At 32.4% G+C, this 18,472-nt stretch overlaps 1 protein-coding gene across 8 annotated transcripts in view; it reads left to right on the top strand.

Moving 5' to 3' along the window:
- The window catches only part of NAALADL2 (N-acetylated alpha-linked acidic dipeptidase like 2), a 1,337,824-nt gene that overhangs the window by 981,036 nt on the left and 338,316 nt on the right, over positions 1–18,472 (top strand). For all 8 annotated transcript variants that reach the window (XM_079155143.1, XM_079155140.1, XM_079155138.1 and 5 more), the window contains 3 exons: positions 8,969–9,061; positions 12,131–12,336; positions 16,003–16,122. In XM_079155143.1, coding sequence (XP_079011269.1) covers positions 8,969–9,061; positions 12,131–12,336; positions 16,003–16,122 — 419 coding nt within the window. The remainder of the gene's footprint in view (positions 1–8,968; positions 9,062–12,130; positions 12,337–16,002; positions 16,123–18,472) is intronic.

The following is an 18,472-nucleotide window of genomic DNA, read 5'->3' as shown; positions in this document are numbered from 1 at the left end:
AAAAGAGATATCAATGATACTACCTCTGAATCGGGGATAGTAATTTCTACTATTGATAGAACTGAAAGGTCAAGAAGAGAGAACAGTTACAAGTGTTAAGGTGCTGTTTCCAAATTACCAAACAATTCTCTGGGTCCTTTGAAAGTGAAGATAAAAGCTTTATTTTCTTGCTAGGGCGGAAAATACAGAGAACCAAGCAGCTCTCTGCAACCCTCTATCCCGATTGGAGACAGGAACACATTTATAAGGTACAAAGAGGAGAGGGCAGGAGAAGCAATAATGATCATAACGAACATTTCATATAAGTGGAAAGTTACCCCAAAAAAGTCATATTTCCTGAGAAATTATATTCTGAGAAAAACAATCTTGTATTAGTCCCATAGAGCCAGGACGTTGTGATCAGGGTGCAAGTAGGTGGGGGTAGAGGTGTTAGCTTCTATGAGAGTGGGTTCATATGGAAAGAGGGGCCAGTTGTACATGGGTGAGTGTCTGAACAAAATGGGATAAGTCTGGATTAATTTTCAAATCAACCCATAACACAAGAACTGGCCGGATGTGAACTTCAAGAGAGGAGCCCTGGCTGAAAATCAGGTAATGTAGTCATAGTCAGCAGAAAACCATCCAAGGAAGATGATGGAGAATTAATACTCCATTTTTTTCAGTTAACCACATGCTGATAGCTTGTTGTTGCCTTCAATTGGCTAAAATCATCCTGAAACCAAAGAATTATGAAGTCAGTAGTTGTGGTCCATAGAGGTCACTCTTCTGAAATAGAGATGGGTGAAGAAGTGAAAAATAGAACTGGATGGACAAATGGAAACTATGCAGACAGTGTTGTAGGTGATTACTTTGTTGACTATTTTTATAATTTTATAATTTGTAACTTATGGAAGTGTTTGACTGAGAGATGTGGGAAACGAATTGATTTTCACCATGACAAGAATATAAAGAAAGTTATTTTTGTTTTCTGAGATTTATGTTCTTCAAAATATCTTTCTATTTAGACAATCTTACTTGTGGGAAGTTTTGAATGAACTGTTGGCATGTCTAAGCCATGTCTAAGCAGAGGTGTGCCCCTTGGAGAACTCTCAGTGTAATCTCACCATTGAGACTGCTCGCAGATATCCTGCTCAAAGAGAATTCTTTGATACCTTGGAAATTATTTGCTCAGACAGCCCTGGGTTCAAACAGAACTCCTGGAGTTGGAGAGAGATACTCATGCCCCAACTAGCCTTGTGGGCTAACTGCCTGGAGGAGGAAGAATTACTGTGCAAATGATAAGTCCCCAGTCAGGCCAACTTTCACATACCCTCTGGCTTCTTGTTACCTTGGAGAACCCGCCTCTCAATAAATTCCTTTGGTATAAATAAAGCATTGGATTTTTTCCCTTGGTTTGGATCAGACCCATCAGGTCTTTTCCATTCATCAAGCTCATGCTTTCAATATAAATATTTTCTGTATCCTTTGTGTTTATTTCTCAATACTGCTTTTCCGGGCTTTTATTTCCAGCCAACCCACGCCTCCAAGGGTTACTTATTCCCTCCCCACACAGGTCATGGATGAGACTTACTAATTATAAAGAAGAAATAAACATTAATTATCTTTTCCCTGAGGTATTTAAGCTCATAACATATATACACATGTGATGTGAATATATATGTTGGAGACTCAGGAGATAATTATTATTATCTTTAAAGTATATATTATGGTGGCATAGAATCTAGAGACGGTTTGTACTCTTTAAGTTTTTTAGCAAACAGTAGGCACTTAGGACAGACATTAATATGTTACAGATCCCCACTGAAAATTTAAGTCTAGATCAGATTACAGTCCTCATGGGAACCAAACAATTCAAAGCCCCCATACTAGAAGATGCTAGAAGTTCTATGCTAGAGTCGAGTAGCCAGGAAAGAGACTCATGTATACAGATTGGAAAAATATTCAATTAAAATTAGAGACCCTATGATAAATTCCAAAATACAGAATTGCCATTGTTACTGCTGCTAAGAATAACATTGTCTTACTAATGGGTTGGTCCAACAAGTAATGCCAACAGCAGTAGATGAATGATTATTATTTGTTTATCCAGAATTTCACTAACATTCAGTATTAAAATTTAAAGTGTGATTATGGTACTGTAAGAAGAAATAGATTTTATACACACTTATTTTCAGATTAGTATGTAGAATAATATAAACAATATCTACTAGGATATATATAAAGAGATGGAAGACCCCTTTTTGCTATGTGAATATGTTATTATTTGGACATAGTCTTTGCCCAGTGATACATAAAGAAATCTTTCTGTCATTTGGAAGCATGCAATGTCAATAGAGCATCCTCCTCAGAGCAAAAGGTCATGTTTCTTTTCTTAGCTCACTCTGCTTCTTTTAAACAGGAATTTTAGACTCTGGACTGTAGAAGAAGTCAGAATAAAATAATTTGAAATCATTCCACATAAATGCCTAGGAACATGAAGGAACTAAAAAATGTTTTAAAAAGCACCTATAGAAAAACAAAATCAAATAAAATCAACTATTCAGAAGCAAAATTGAAGACAGAAGTAAAAATTGGCAAAGTAAGCAAAGAACTGCTGCTGGGTTGCCTAGTGTGGAGAGGTAGTATGGAGAGGTCATAGGCTCTGGTGGATTGCAGGGAGGATACAGCACCCAGTGGGTCAAAGACATGAGCTGCAGGTTAAATACTAAGTGTCTCGCAAAGGCTCATGTGTTAAAGGGTTTGTCCCCAGCTAGCGGCACTACTGGGAGACCGTGGAAACTGTACAAGGTGGGGCCTAGTTGGAGGAGATAGCTCATGAAGGGCATGCCTTTAAAGGGTTAATTTTGTCTCTAGTCTCTCTCTCTCTCTCTCTCTCTCTCTCTCTCTCTCTCTCTCTCTCTTCCTCCTCCTCCTCCTCCTCCTCTCTCCCTCTCTCCTTCCCTCCCTCCCTTCCTCTCTCCCTCCTTCTTTCCTTCCTCTCCCTCTCTCCCTCCTTCCTGACATCCATGAGATGAGCAGCTTTGCTCTGTCACTCTTCTTCCCTGTAAGGTTCCACCTACCATTAGCCCACAGTGATGGGGTCAAATAACTATGGAATGAAACCTCTCAAACCATAAGCCAAAATAAATCCTTCCTTCCTCTTTCATGTTGTTTATCTCAGGTTTTGCTCACAGTTTTGGAAAGCCAACTAACACAACAGGGTTACATGTCCATGAGGGCCAGGAGTTGCAACTAAGATCACTGTATGACAGCAGGATCATAGTGGAAATAAGATCAGAAAAAAAATTTTACCCCCCTAGTAAATGACAGCTTCTCGTGCTTGAGCTTGGGTAGATTATATATGTATATATATATCTACCCTAAAAACTCAAAATCTCTGGCTCAGAATTCTCACTACATTTATAGTATAGAAACTCCAAGCCAAGAAATTAGCATAAAAATTGTCCCCAAGTTATGAATGCCCTTGGAATGCCTGTTAAGATCAAATATATTGCTGCAAACATTCACCAGAGAAATAGTAATCGAAATAAAGATGGATAAATTATATTAATATAGGGCTAGGGGAGAGGACTTTAGGAAAAACATGAAGATGGAAAAGGTATATGTAGAATAATTCATCAGAAAAATATAGCACTTCCAAACTTGTATATATTTAACAAACTATCTCAAATTACACTAAGAAACTGTTATGCTATTTTTAGGATAATCGATTCTTGATTTAATTGCTTAATGTGCTTATAGGAAACTTCAACATAATTCAATAATTAACAGAGAAAACATATACTACAGGTAGAACAATTAGTAATATTTTAACCACACAAATTTTCAGTTTAATCCACTGGAAATATATATGGAAAGTTTTACCCATTAATTAAGGAATGCATAAGCTTATATTGACTATGTGTTTATAAAATTGTTTTTCTCCTGTTAATTGCAATAGTCTTTAGGATCACAAACAAATCTCACCTAATACCAAAATATCAATGTCATACAAACCTTAGTTCCTATGTATACCTAAATTAAGTTGGCTATGTATATCAAAACAGTAGCTCACCTTGTCATGTGGCTATTTAAATATCTTTTTGAAATAATACATATATATATATATATGAAAGGAATTATAATAGCAATTTATAAAATTAGGAATTCATAACACTATAATATATATATATAAGCACTAATGTACAATTACTTAGAGAATCTGTGGCCTTTTAGATACATATTGTTACAGAGAGGATATGAGGTGTCCCAGAAATCTCATGTGTGACAATAGAGGAATATTCAGAGATGCAATGATTAGATTATGAGAACTCTCACCTCACCTCATCAGTGGATTAATCCATTTGCTAGATTAATAATTTGAAGGACTACTGTACTAGGTGGTAACTATAGACAGGGTATGACTGAAGAAAGCAGGACATTGGGAGCACACTTTGGGGCTTACGTTTTATCCCTGGTGCCTCAACTCCCATGAGCTCAACAACTTTCCTTTGCCATGCCCTTCTGCCATGATGTTTTGTCTCATCTCAAACCCAGAGCAATGGAGTTGCTGACTAAACTTCTGAAACTATGACTATGGACTAAACTTCTGAAACAATGAGCCCAGATGAACTTTTCCTCCTCTCAATTGTTCTTGTCAGGCATTTTGGTCACATAAAGTTGGCTAGTATTCATATAAAGATTGAAAAGCAATGAGAGAGGCATTTAAGTTAAGAAGCTAAGTAAAAAAGCAGAGCGCATTCAGGTAAAATTTAAGAAAAGAAATAATAAATATAGACATCAAACTTAAGGAAAACTAAAGAAAAATTTATATTTGAATTCTATCACTCCTTTACAAAACAGGCAGTACCCATGGTACATAAACCCTTATAGAATCTGGGAAAGGAAGAAAAGATCCCTAAAACATTTGAAGTAATATAATCCAGATATCCAAACCAAGTTAGAACAAATGAGAAGTAAAATTATCAACTGATCTCATATGCACACACACAAAAACACACACATACAAATATTCTAAAATCTCTCATCACCAAATTCAGAAAACATATGACCAGGTAGAGCTGATTCTAGAAATATATGCATTTTTTGACACTACAAAGCAAAAAACTTTACAGTTATCTCAGTAGATGATTCAACAGCAATTTATGGTAAAACCTCTTAGCAAAGTAAGAATAGAAGTAGTCTTCATTTGATAAAGGAAAATTTCCAGAAAATTATAGCAAACATTATTTTTTTCAAGACAAAATAGGAGGAACTTTATTTTAAAGAATAAAAGATAAAGACCAAGGAATTTTGTTCTTGTGGCCTTCATTCCATGCTGCACTGAAAGTCCTAGACAAAACAACAGGTTAAGAACAAGAAGCAAAACCATACAGATTTAAAAAGAATAAACAAAACCATCTGTTTGATGTTAGGAGCTGTCTTCAACAAAAAAGCTCATAAGAACCCTATAGATTAACTGTTAGAACATGCAGAAGTTTAACAAGAAGGTTCATTCTAAGATCAAAATAAAAAAATAAATAGCATTCTTACATGGAATATAAATAGTTGTAAATATTTTTTAAATAGCTGAGAGACCATAACATAAATTTAATTTTAATAATGGTTGTACAAGCATTTGTGCATAAAAATAAAAAACTTTAATGAATGATATAAAGGAAATTGAAATAAATTGAGAGACATCTCTTATTCATATACTACTCAATATTTCTGTAGATGGGTCTATAAATGTCATGCAATCTCAGTGAAAACTTGAAATGTTTTTTCATGATACATGAAAAACTAATATTAAAGTTTATATGAAAATAATAGTTCATAAATATTCCCCGAATCGAGTCATAAAGCAATTGGATTATGGTTACACTGATGCTAATGATGCTAATGATAGAGGATCCACCATTTTAGATATTATAAAGCTGCATAATTTGTTATCGAAGATTTAAATGAAATGCAATAGTAAGGCTAAAAATAGATCCACATATAAATTAGAGCTTATTACATATGAAAACAGCTTCAAGGAGAATACAAATTAATTATTCAATAAATTATGTGAGAACAGTTGCCTATTCATAGCCAGAGACAAAATCGAATGCCTATTTCAAGACATAGCTACACGAAAGACATAAATTCGCAAACTTATTTTAGGAAGTTTTGAAACATTTAAAGAACATTTTCTTGTCATCGGAATAAGAGAATGTTTCCTAAGCCAAGACAAACAACCCCATCAACACATTCTAGGTAAAAATGTTGATAAATTTGATATATTAATTTTTAGACAAAATAGATATGGTAAAAAAATAAACTGAAGTTTTTTTAATACACATAATTAGTAAGAAAACAATATTCATCAGAAAAGCCCTCTAAAAAAACAACAGTGATAAACAGTACAAAGGAAAACAGTCAAAGTATAGAGACAAGAAATTGAATGATGAATATTCATACATTATAAGATAGGAATTCCACTTGTATTAGCATAACACATTGTGCACCAAAAAATCTAAAAATGTTCTTTGCTATAGCACAATGCCAAAAAAGTGGAATTGACCTCATTAAACCTCATTAATTGAACTGAATAATAAGTTGGGCTTGATCCAAAATCCAAATATTATTGAATAGCTAAAGTAAATAATACAGATCTCTATCCACTTTATGGAAAATTGTGAAAAATGTAGTACTAAGTGAAAAATATGGTATAATTTATGTAAAACTCCAAAACCTGAAAAATAGTGGGATGTGTTTCTGTCTTTACCTATATTTCTTTATTTCTATCTGCCTCTCAATATATCAAAGTACTTATCTGAAAATGATTAGTTTTAACTTCAGGGTAAGAATGAAATCAGCAAAATTGTATTAATTTTATTATTAGAGAAGAACATCAATGAAAGAAATACAGGAAAATAAACTTGTCAAATCTCAATATGGATCATTATTTTACATTGTCTTTGTTCTTTTTCTTTTAGCTATCTGATAAATATTTCATAACAAAAAAATTAATATGGAGTCTCAAAGAAAACTTTGTTGTTTAGATAAAAATGTTAACTATGTGAAGAACTGGGTTTGAACCCTAGTTCTTCCGCTATGTGTTGTATTTAATAAATAAATATGACTCATTATTTGTCGTTTCAAGGATGACTGAGATTCAGTGAGAAGTACTGTTTGTGTGTGTGTGCGTGCGCGCGTGTGTGTGTATGTGTGTGTTTAACTGAATACTGTAAATTGTAAGGCCCTTTATCAATGTAAGATAATATTCCAAGCAGTATATTGTACATATGGAGAGGTTTACTCACTGTGAATCAGTAAAAAAAATAAATAAATAAAATAATATTGGGTGCTAGAAAACCAGAAAATATTCTTCATCAATATCTAAATTCAAGGGTTTGGAGGAAAAAGAAATTGCACTTATCTGATGATTTGGAACAAATCTAGAACCGAGAATTATAAGAACATTAAATATGAAAATGATTTTCCAACTGTATGACTTTCTGGAAAAAACAAAGCTATAGAGAAAGTAAAAAAGATGCGTGGTTGCCAGGGTAAAAGGAAAGATGAATAGGTGGAAAACAGGGGATTTTTAGAGCACTTAAACTATTCTGTATAATACTGTAGTGGTGGATATATATCATTATGCAATTGTCAAAACCCCAGGATGTACAGCACAGAGTGAACTCAATGAAAATTATGGACTTTAGTAAAAAAAAATATGGGGCCCTTCAACTTAACAAATATTCCACACTAATGCAAAATACTACTTACATGAGGTAGGAGAGGGAGTGGACACTTTGAATTTTTGTATTTTCAAAAAACCTGAAATTGCTCTGGAAAGCATGGTCTACTGATTGGAAAACCAACTAACAAAAACGCATACCATCTAATTAAAAGCACAGTGTTGCACTCTGTGTAGATTTTCTTTACCCAGAGGTGAGGCATACAGGCATTCTCACAGAACCTCTTTACTCTTTAGTAATAATTTTAATAGAGCCAGTGTACTGGTTTTCCAGTTAAGTTGTTAATTTAAATTTAATTTGTACCATTTAAGAAAGAAATAGCATATTTATCATAATGTTCATTAAGCAGTAAGAAGTAACAACAGAGGGCCTGCCAGTAAAGGGTAGGTGCTTAGCATGAACGGCTTTCTAAGTGGTACCCTCTGCCTGGCCCCCTGACCTTACTGGGTTTCTTCTACACCTCACCAGAACCCCACCCCACCCAAACTGCCCAGGACAACCAGGCACAGGAATAACACATCAGGATCAAAGATCTTCAAAGACCATGTCAGGGCTGTGACCTGTCCCTCCTCACTGGTGTCTTTAGCTTATTTGCAAAGTTTTCAATATTAAGCATACATAGAAGAACTCAGAGGTGCATAATTAGGATTTAGAGTAGAGGTGAGGGCCCTATGAACATAGGTGGAAATAAAGAACCCAATATATGAAAATATATATAACTGTAAGAAAATATATATAGCTGTAGTATACCCTTTTCATTTGTATGATACTTTATTTACAGTTTTCCCAAAGTGTTAATGTAATAATGAGCCACACTGGAATGGCTAAATTTCCTTGCACATTTTCTTTTTGCTTTTTTTTTTAAGATAGGAAAATAGTCATAATTTCTCAGTAAATATTTTTATTTACGTTTTTTCTCTTTTTATGCAATGTGTTTTTCTTCTGTGTACTTTCATGTTGAACCACTTTGCAACCCTGAATGTGAGGTTAGAGTCGCCTATTTATGACTCCGCAGTCCTACCAGGCTACCAACTGTATCTTAGTCATCATTGTATAACAAGCAGCTAAAACAGACTTTCCATTAAGTATTCAATAAATATTTGGCAAAAAAGTATAACTTTGCTTCTCTGAAAATTTCAAGTGTGTGGAATTCTTTTCCTGATGGTTTTAGATAAATAAATTTTAATCTTTTAAGAAAAAAAATCAACAGAATATATACAACAAACATCTTTACTTTCTTTCAGAAGTAAGAATTGTCAGCATGCAAATTCAGACAGTCACGCAATTTAAAACAGTCACTAATGTTATTGGATACATAAAGGGCGTGGTCTCTCCAGGTAAGTAGAATTAAATATTTAAAATCAACAATTGATATGAAACTTTAACAGGAAATATTCTATAGTACTTTAATAACATAGTTTAATATCTTACTTTAGATGTAGCTACAAGTTTATGCCACTCTGTGGATCACTATGAAACTAAGAAGTATCTCTTCATTTTCTTTCTTGTCATATCTCTTCAAAAATAAATCTCAGTAGGGAGTTTGTGTGCACCAGGGGAGGGGAATGAGATAGGGAGGAGATTAGATTTGTTAAGCTGGCATGTGATGCAAAAGTCAATGTTTTCTGTTTTATCTTTTCTTCAGTATATAACATTTAAATATTTATTTTTATCAAGGAAAAAAACATTAAAAAACGCTTTAGTTTTTGATGATACATTTTTAAACATAAATGCTTTTATCTTCAACTGTAATTTTTCATTGCTAATTGATGTTCACACCTGATCCTTTTTCTGCTGACACTGCTTCTTAATGTTTGCACAGCTTTAGGTTTTGAGGGTGCTTATGTAAATGATCACCTGGTTAAATTTTAAATCATTTTACACCTTGTTATGGGCTGCTGATGGACTCTTCAGATGATATTACATAGACATAAAAAGATAAAAATAATGATACATATAGTAAAAGAATAATTCAATACTATTGAACACATAAGGTTGAGTCACATATTACTTTCTGATTTGCATGTTTTACAGTATAGAGTGCAACAATTGTTATTAAGCTTGGGCCACTTCTGTTGATGGGTGTTTTTGTTAATCTTTATGTTGCTGTTACCAAAATACCTCACAAGAACAACTTAGAGGAGGAAGTTTTTTGGGGGGAGGGGGCATGATCTCAGAGGTCTCAGTCAATAGACAGTTGTCTCCAGACATTGCTCTGGGTTCAAGGTGAGGCAGCACATCATGGGGGAAAGACCAAGTGGAAGTGAGGAAGCAGAGTCAGAGAGACAGACAGAGACAGAAACAGCACATGGGGAAAGAAACCTACAGTTAAGAGCAACCCCTCCAGGGCAAGTTTCCAGTAACCAATCTCCTCCAGGCAGGTCTACCTGCTTAGAGTTACCACTCAGTCAGTCCAAACTGGTATGGACTGAATAGCATATTCCTCACACAATCCAATTATTTCACCTTTGAATATCACCATATTACCAGGAGATTTGAGGGGACACCTCATATCCACACTATAATAATGTGGCTAGGACATTTACTCAAGTTCTCCTTGGAGAATTATTCTTCTCCATGGAATTAGTCAAATTAACCTAATTGCTAACTCAGAGTTTTGAGATCAGGCTTTATATCCTCTCAGTTTCTTGCCAGTCAACTCCTAAAAAGTTCATAAAAGGTATATATTCTCTCTGATTTCCTTGTATTAGCTATATTGTAGCTCTGATGATGGTGTCTTTAAACACAAGATAAAAATGAATTTGAAAATTGTTGCTATTTTATTTCAACCATGTCAACAAATTTCCATCATAATGATCTCTAAGGGAAGCACTAGAATATTCATTATCATTGCCGTATTTGCAAGTTGTTATTGGAATACCTAGTTAAACAAAATTATACTAACTTCAGGGTAAAGGAAATTCAATCTACCAAAAATATTTTTAAAAATAATTTTTCCACTAGGATTCTTCAGTGTATATTATACAAAGGTAAATTTTTGCTTAGTTTGAATTCTATACAAAAATATTGGTTACTTATTCACATGATTTTCTTAGTGATTGAAAATTATAATTATTAATTAATATTAAGTTTTTAATATGTTTTATTTGGAATCAAGACATCTCATGCAGAATTTTCATTTGTGTTTGGGAGATGAGTGAATAAATTTCTGAGTTTTCAATATTTGCAGGCCCACTATGCATACCATTAATTAAGTATTAATAAAATGGTGACAGATCAGATCCATTGTTGGTTCCAAAATCAGTGTGAAAAACCAGATAACTTCATGCTATGACATTTTCTTATAGGAATTTTTTTATTGTCATGAAGTCACAAGCTGATTCATTTATTTCACACAGGTGTAGGACCTACTTTGTGTTAGGCCCTGTTCAAAGTGCCTTATGGTGTAACACACTTAATAGAAGTAAATCATGTATACATTATACGTGTTTCCATATTATAGTTGAAGAAACTAAAGTTTATTTAAACTTTCTGAGATCACACAACTAGTGAGTTACAAAGCCTGGATCTCAACCCAAGTTGACTTCATTATTGAGTTATGAAAGATGTCATATTGAAAAGATAATGAAGAAAACTTTTGACACATACATAAAGGATTACTTGATCAAATAAATTTAGTTCTGTTATTTTAATTAGTAACATTCTTGGACAACAATGGGGGCACATTTTTATCCCACTGTATAGTACAGAAATGTGGATGACAATAGTTGTCAATGTGTATTTAACAGGGTCACATCTATCTGTTGTGGAAACTTTTCTAACAGTGTGTCTAATGTATTTGGATAATCATATGAAATTCAATATATGAAAAAGCAACTTTTACAGTAGCTGAATGACTTTGGACATTGTTGAATTTCATTTTTTTTTCATCAGAGAATGGAGAAGAGCTAAAACCATAAGTTGGAATCCATTATTAATTGCCTACACACTTCATTTATTACAAAATCCACACGTGACTACCACATTTTTAATATTTACAGTTACTGAGTAACTGCTTCCTCAGATGTATTAATAGTTCTTTAATATTTACTGAGCACACACACATTGTTTATAGGACCCTTCCCACTAGGATTCTGGAAAACTGTTAGATAAAGATTTCATTGTGGCATATTTGTATACTTCATTAATTAATATTCATGTTGCAAAGGACAGTTATATGAATCTAAGCTTCAGATTCATAATTGGGTTTAACAGCTGCCTCTGCTTTGATATACACAGATGTGTGAATCAAAACAGAGGGTGAAAAATGTTAAAGTAGTCTCAATTATTAGAACAATTTTGCTTAATTGTTGCTTACTTGTGCAACAGGATTATGTAAATGTCATTAAATTTATTGTTAAGGTTTATATTCTGTTTTAATGGCTCTTGTTTCTTTCTATTTCCAGACCGGTATATTATAGTTGGCAGTCACCATTATGCTGGATACAGTTATAATGGACAAGAATGGGCCAGTAGTACTGCAATCATCACAGCTTTTATCCGAGCTTTGATGTTAAGAGTTAAGAAAGGATGGAGACCGGACCGCACTATTGTATTCTGTTCATGGGGAGGAACAACTTGGGGCAATATTGGCTCATATGAATGGGGAGAGGTAAACCATTAATATTAATAATAATATTTTCCTATTTTGGTAGACAATGTAAATTTTTTCCAAAGATAGTAATGTGCTTCTGAACCAGGATTCATAACTGATGATCTGCTGAGATCACTTGCAAGAATGATGGTGAATTAGAAGTAGACCCACTTAGAGTGAATTGTGTATCATCTGCAACTAATCTTCCTTTTGCTACCAGAACTACAAACTCTGCTATCACCCATAATAGTGATTACTTAATTATTGAACTTCTCCTTAGGAGATACCTTGATAGGCACTGGAAAAGAAAAGGATCGGTTGATACATACCACTACACTAAAAAAAAAAAAAAAAAAAAAAAAAAAAAAAACAAACAAAAAATAAATGGTGTCCAGGAATTATCTAGTAGTAGGAAATAATCTATAATCTACTATGTTGTTGATTAAATAAGCATTACATGTTATCTATACAATATCGAGATTAGATTCAAATAGGGGTTACCTTCCTTCCTCCCTTTCTTCTCTCCAATCCTTCACTTCTACGTCCCTTCTACTTCTTTCCTACCCACTTGCCTATTGGCCTAACTACCATAGGAAATCTGTGCCTTAATGAAATAAATAATACAATGGGGCACAGACAGGATACAATTGGAGTATCAAATGCTTCTGATACATCTGTACATCATAAATGTACTGTACTTTTAATGGAATATGACAACCCATTATTGGATCGATGCCATATTAACAACAATGGAAACATTGTGAAACTCTTACATATTTTGTTTACTTTTATAATAAAAAAAGATTTAATGGCAATCTATAGACCTCCAAATACATAATTTCAACTTGAAAACCATTTGATGTCTTAGTTTGTTCACTACCTCAGCTTTGAGGGAAAACATATCTACGTAATGTGAAATTTTCTTGTTGTATTTTTGTTTAAGAACTCAAAAACATTGAATATCAAAGAAAATATCAAAAGTGTAGAAAAGAAAATGTTTTTTTTTTTATTTAAAGGGAAGAAAATTGTGAAGATGAGAACATTTTTACAGTGCAGAGTTCAGCAAGATTTACAAACTGTAAATTGAAATGCTTTTCTATATGCAGATTAGTGGTTTGAATGTTCCATATTCAAAAGAATTACTTCAAATGAAGAAATTCTATTGCTTTAAGAATCTTTTTAAACTGACAAATTTGTAAGTAAGATGGAAAATGTAAAGCTGAACCAACCTCTCAAATTCCTATTCCAAATTACTTACTTTTAAGATTAACAAACAAGTATAAAAATAATTTAGGGAATATGTTTGTGATTTTGACTATTTTAAATAATTCAGAAACAATGAAATCGTGTTTCAATTTTCTTGTAAATATTAAAAAAATGTCTTTACGATTCTTTTCAAACTCCAAATATGCTTATTTATTTCACTACATCTACAATCTTCTACCTTAACTTCCACAATTTATATTAGTCATAAATTAATATATATATTTCTAAACTATGTTCATAAAGTATTGTTGTCTAACATTATTATTTCCTATCTTAAATATCCTGAACCCAAATGCATAGGAAATTACCTTGCAAAAAGTCCTTGAATTTAATTGAATCTCAAGCATCATAGACTGTGAATTGAAACAATATAGATTTGCACGTATGTGAGGAGTTAAATTTTCAAGTCAAGTAGATATTTTTGTGTTTAATAAAATCTAAATTTATATTTCAGTTTTAATGAATCTATTGTGCTTTTTGACAATTTTATATTTTCTCTATAAGATGCCAAATATCCAAATACTATAATGTGGGAGTCCACAGAAGGAAAAAAAATGTTTGCTAGTAAAGGTTAATTTGTATAATATATATACAACTGATTATACATTTAGTTACCTTCTGAATTTTTGCATGAGTAGAAAGACAAAGTCATATAAGTAATAAAAAGGGTGAAAAATATACAAGTTTCATTGTTCACTGATAATATATATATATTTAATTTATTTATTTTGATTCATTGTACACAAATGGGATACAACTTGTTTCTCTGATTGTGCATGAGGTAGAGTTGTACTGTTTGTGTAATTATATACAGTCCATCTAAAATATGTTTTTATAACATTCTGTGTATCCAGAGATTATTTTAGTGCAATCCATAAAGATATTTTGTAACCATCCAATTGAGGAGAAATTTAAAAATTTAGGTAGACCTTCCGACATCTACTCCATTTGAGAATGAAACATTTTCTTTTAAACTAAACCAACTAGAGTTCTAAGTGTATTTTCTGGTGAAAAAGAGTGAGGAAAGTCCTCGTTGACATGCCATGGTGTGCTATTTAATTTTGCTTGCATAGAAACCCCTGGAAACCCACAGTGGTAGTTAAGAGGATTAGGTGATATTGGCCAATAAACTTAAAAATGGAATTTGTGGTGACAGAATTTTAGAGCATTTATTTAATACTGAACTTGGTCATTAAAGAAAATTATAACATATTATTGAATAGGTTTATTAAAAAGTGCCATTTCTTCTGTGAAGAATGTTTAGTTTTCACTTAATACTGTGGAAATACTACAAATTTTAGAGTAAAAAAATCAGAGTTCAAATTCTTCTGTAAAACATGTAACATTCTCTAAGTCTGGAACCTTCAAATAAGTACACTAATGTCTATTTTGTGGGGTTCTCGTAGGATTATATGAACCAGCATGTACAGACTGTGTGTATGTCATAGCATGCAAATAAGAACTATTTTTTCATGATTTTTATGTAATGATAGACATTATTTGAGCCAGCTTATGGGTAAATTATTCAAGATTAAAATGTATTATTTTTGTTTACTTAAGATATTTTAAATTTTCAAATAATTGTCTCTTTATCTCTCCTACAGAGTTATTAGCTGAATTTTCAATGTAAAGGAGAGTAAGATTTGCTAGGGATAGAAGTCCTTGTAGTCTTTCTCCTCATGTTTTGAAAGAAGAAAGATACTTTCTGAAGACATGACTTAATATAGTTTTTAGGATGTCCTATGGAACTTCAACATAAGAATTAATCATTAAATATTGTGTAAGGAAAACAGGAAAATAACACAAGTTCCTCTTAGTGGTACATTATTAATATGATCAGTAGTCTTCAATTTTGTAGTGTTGGGGGAAGCAGACAAGTGGAAAACTTAACAACTGAATCATTTTATGTCATTAATGTGCATGAGATGCATTGTTTTTTAATAAGATTGCATCTGCAGGCTCACAATTGTATAATGCCCCATTTCACTAAGAATAACAGATACTTTTTAAGAATAGTTCATTGCCCCAAAGGAAGGGACTCATTTTATTAACCATGGAAGTAGTTCATCCATGTCTGTTGTCTAACTCAGACTATAAAACCAAGTGCTCTCATTGAAGAAGATATCCATTCTGTATTCTATAATTGCATTCCATAAAATGCTGTACTTTTAAGAATGTTTTCTCTTAAAACTTGGCTTTTGTCAGAACATGTTTTAAAATATTTTATCCTATGTTGTATCTAATTCCTCACCATCCTTATTTACAATCTTCTTCTAATCGTGACTTATTTTATTAAGTGTTTTTAAAAACAAACTGATGCAATGTAATGATTTTAATTATAAACTATTATTTAACATTCAACTAATAAAGTAATTATTTTTATTTATGTTAAAGATAGATTTTTTTTTTTAATTTCAGGATTTCAAAAAAGTTCTCCAAAAAAACGTTGTGGCCTATATTAGCCTCCACAGTCCTGTAAGGGGTAACTCAAGTCTACATCCTGTAGCATCACCATCTGTTCAGCAGCTGGTAGTAGAGGTAAGATGAACCACTGTTTTGGAAAGGATTGTGCAAAATTGTTTTGTTCTGTATAATTTTGCATTTCTTGAGTTTTAAATTTTTTAAAAGTTGTCATAAAGTGATCTACAAGTGTTTCAAGGCATGACCTATTGGTGTGTTCCTTTGATTTTTGAGTCTTTTTCTTCCTTCCTTTCTTCTCTTCCTTTTGTTTGTTTGTTTCTTTCTTCCTTCCTTTCTTTCTTTCTCTTTCTCTTAATCAGTATCCTTTAAATTAATTTTTTTATACTCTAGAATTCTTCATCTACTACTTTGTGATTTTAGTTCTAAGAAGTTATACTATTAGGGAGAGGTACATAAAAATGTGAGGGTTTTTTTTTTTCCATATTGAATTTAGCACTTAAATTGCCAATTCTGCAGTCATGACATTTTTTTGTAAACTAGGTTACTTTTGATTTTTTCCCTTTGATTCATGTTTTGTTTAAAGTTGGGACCTGTCCTATCTTTTCTGCTATGTTATTAGCACCCTGGGAGCAGGAATATGGTGGTCAATAAGTTTAACTTATTTAGAAAATATTTTCAAAAATAATTATGGAAAAGGAAAGCATGTATATTTCAGCAAATTAAAAAAAATGTAGTTTGTGATGTTTCACTGGAGTTATATATTTTTTAATTTAGCCACTTCTTACCTGTTTCAAATTTATCAGAACATTTCTTGTTTATTAGTAGAGTTCACATTTTTATTTCTGCATTCTTTTTATGAACTTCAATACAGATAAAATGATAGGTAGTATTTTTCAGTATTAAAAGTCATCCTGCCACTCAGGGGCAGTTTCCTCTAAGCCCCTGTGTCTATTGGTGACATTGAAAAGGACCTTTCAGATGCCCATGGGGTCTCTAGCGAGTACCATGGGAACTGAACTAAAAAGATAGGTCTCTAGTGAATATCATGAGAACTGAACTAGAAAGAAAATGAACAGTGCTGTGAATTAGCTGTAATTCTTGATTGAAATGCAATGCAAACCAATACTTTATGATATTCATAAAGTATTTTTTGGTTTAATAGTTTTCATTGACATTTCTATATGCAGTACAATAAAGAAGACATTATGAAAGATGGATAAATCTGTACATTTAAGATCAGCCAAATCCTAATGTGGAGGCCCTAAATTATATCCAGTTCTGTAAGCTAATTTCTCCTATTCTGTGTACTGTTTTGAATTTGCTCTCCTTTACCAACATGGAAAACACTCATGAAAGCATCAGCTACACGTCTCCCCTGAGAATAAGTACATGATCAGGAAGAAAAGCTCAAGTATCCAGAAATTAAGTAAGGTTGCTTTAAATATGTCTTTTCCTTCTCATGCATTATAATTTTTCTATTTTGAGAATCTTGCAAGATATGTAATTACCGAAATTCATGGGTAAATAAAAAGAACAAACTATTAGAGAATATCAGATCTATAGAATATCTTTTCTGAGAATATGACATAATTTAAAATAGCTTTGCACATCTTGTAACAGGGAACTGTAGAATATTTTATTATGTAAATCTGTTTATGAGGCTGAAGTTATAGCTCAGCAGTAGAACACTTGCCTAACATGTGAGACTGTTGGTTTGATTCCCAGCAGAAACACAAAGCAAAACAAAAAAACTAAAACAAAATAAAACAAGACGAAGGACACTGTGAGAGTAGATAATGATTTCTCACCAATGAATGCTGACAGGGTAAGATGCTTCTTCCCATTTGTTTGGGAGATGAACATTTTGTTCTATAGTTGAATGTGTTTCCATACCTTAAATCACAACACAAATTTGTGATGAAAGTATATTTCTTTCAGTTGTGTGTGTGTGTGGGGGGGTGTGGTATATGTTTCATAGAATAATTCAGAAGGATAGGAATATTGCAAGTTCAGACAGAGTACTATTATCTAATCTAAAAAGTTGAGGATTAAATATTTACATATATATTAAATTTTATGGAAAATATAACATTTTAAGATACATTTGGCACAAAATTTAAATATTATGTATTTTATCCTTTAGCATACATAAACACCCTTTGAAATATAAAAGTTTATGGAACCAAACAAATCTTATAGTTGTTATCACTAGTGGCCTTAAAAGAAAGATTTAAAATGTTTCTTTCAAAAATTAATTCAAATTGTTAACTCAGAACATCTGACACTTCCTTTACAAAGATATTATATCAGTTTAGATTCTGTCACCATATACAGATCACATCATCTATATAATCCTGTATAGAACTAAAATAAACAAATTCACAATGACTTTTAACAGAACGTAAATTTTCTAGAAAGAAAGCTTGCAGACCAAATGATGGGGCACACAAAATTTTATGGAATACCT

Source organism: Sciurus vulgaris, assembly GCF_902686455.1.
Source record: "Sciurus vulgaris genome assembly, chromosome: 10".
In the NCBI taxonomy this organism is placed as follows: domain Eukaryota; kingdom Metazoa; phylum Chordata; class Mammalia; order Rodentia; family Sciuridae; genus Sciurus; species Sciurus vulgaris.
The sequence above is the reverse complement of the archived record's forward strand: the minus strand, read 5'-3'. Positions and strand labels throughout refer to the sequence as shown.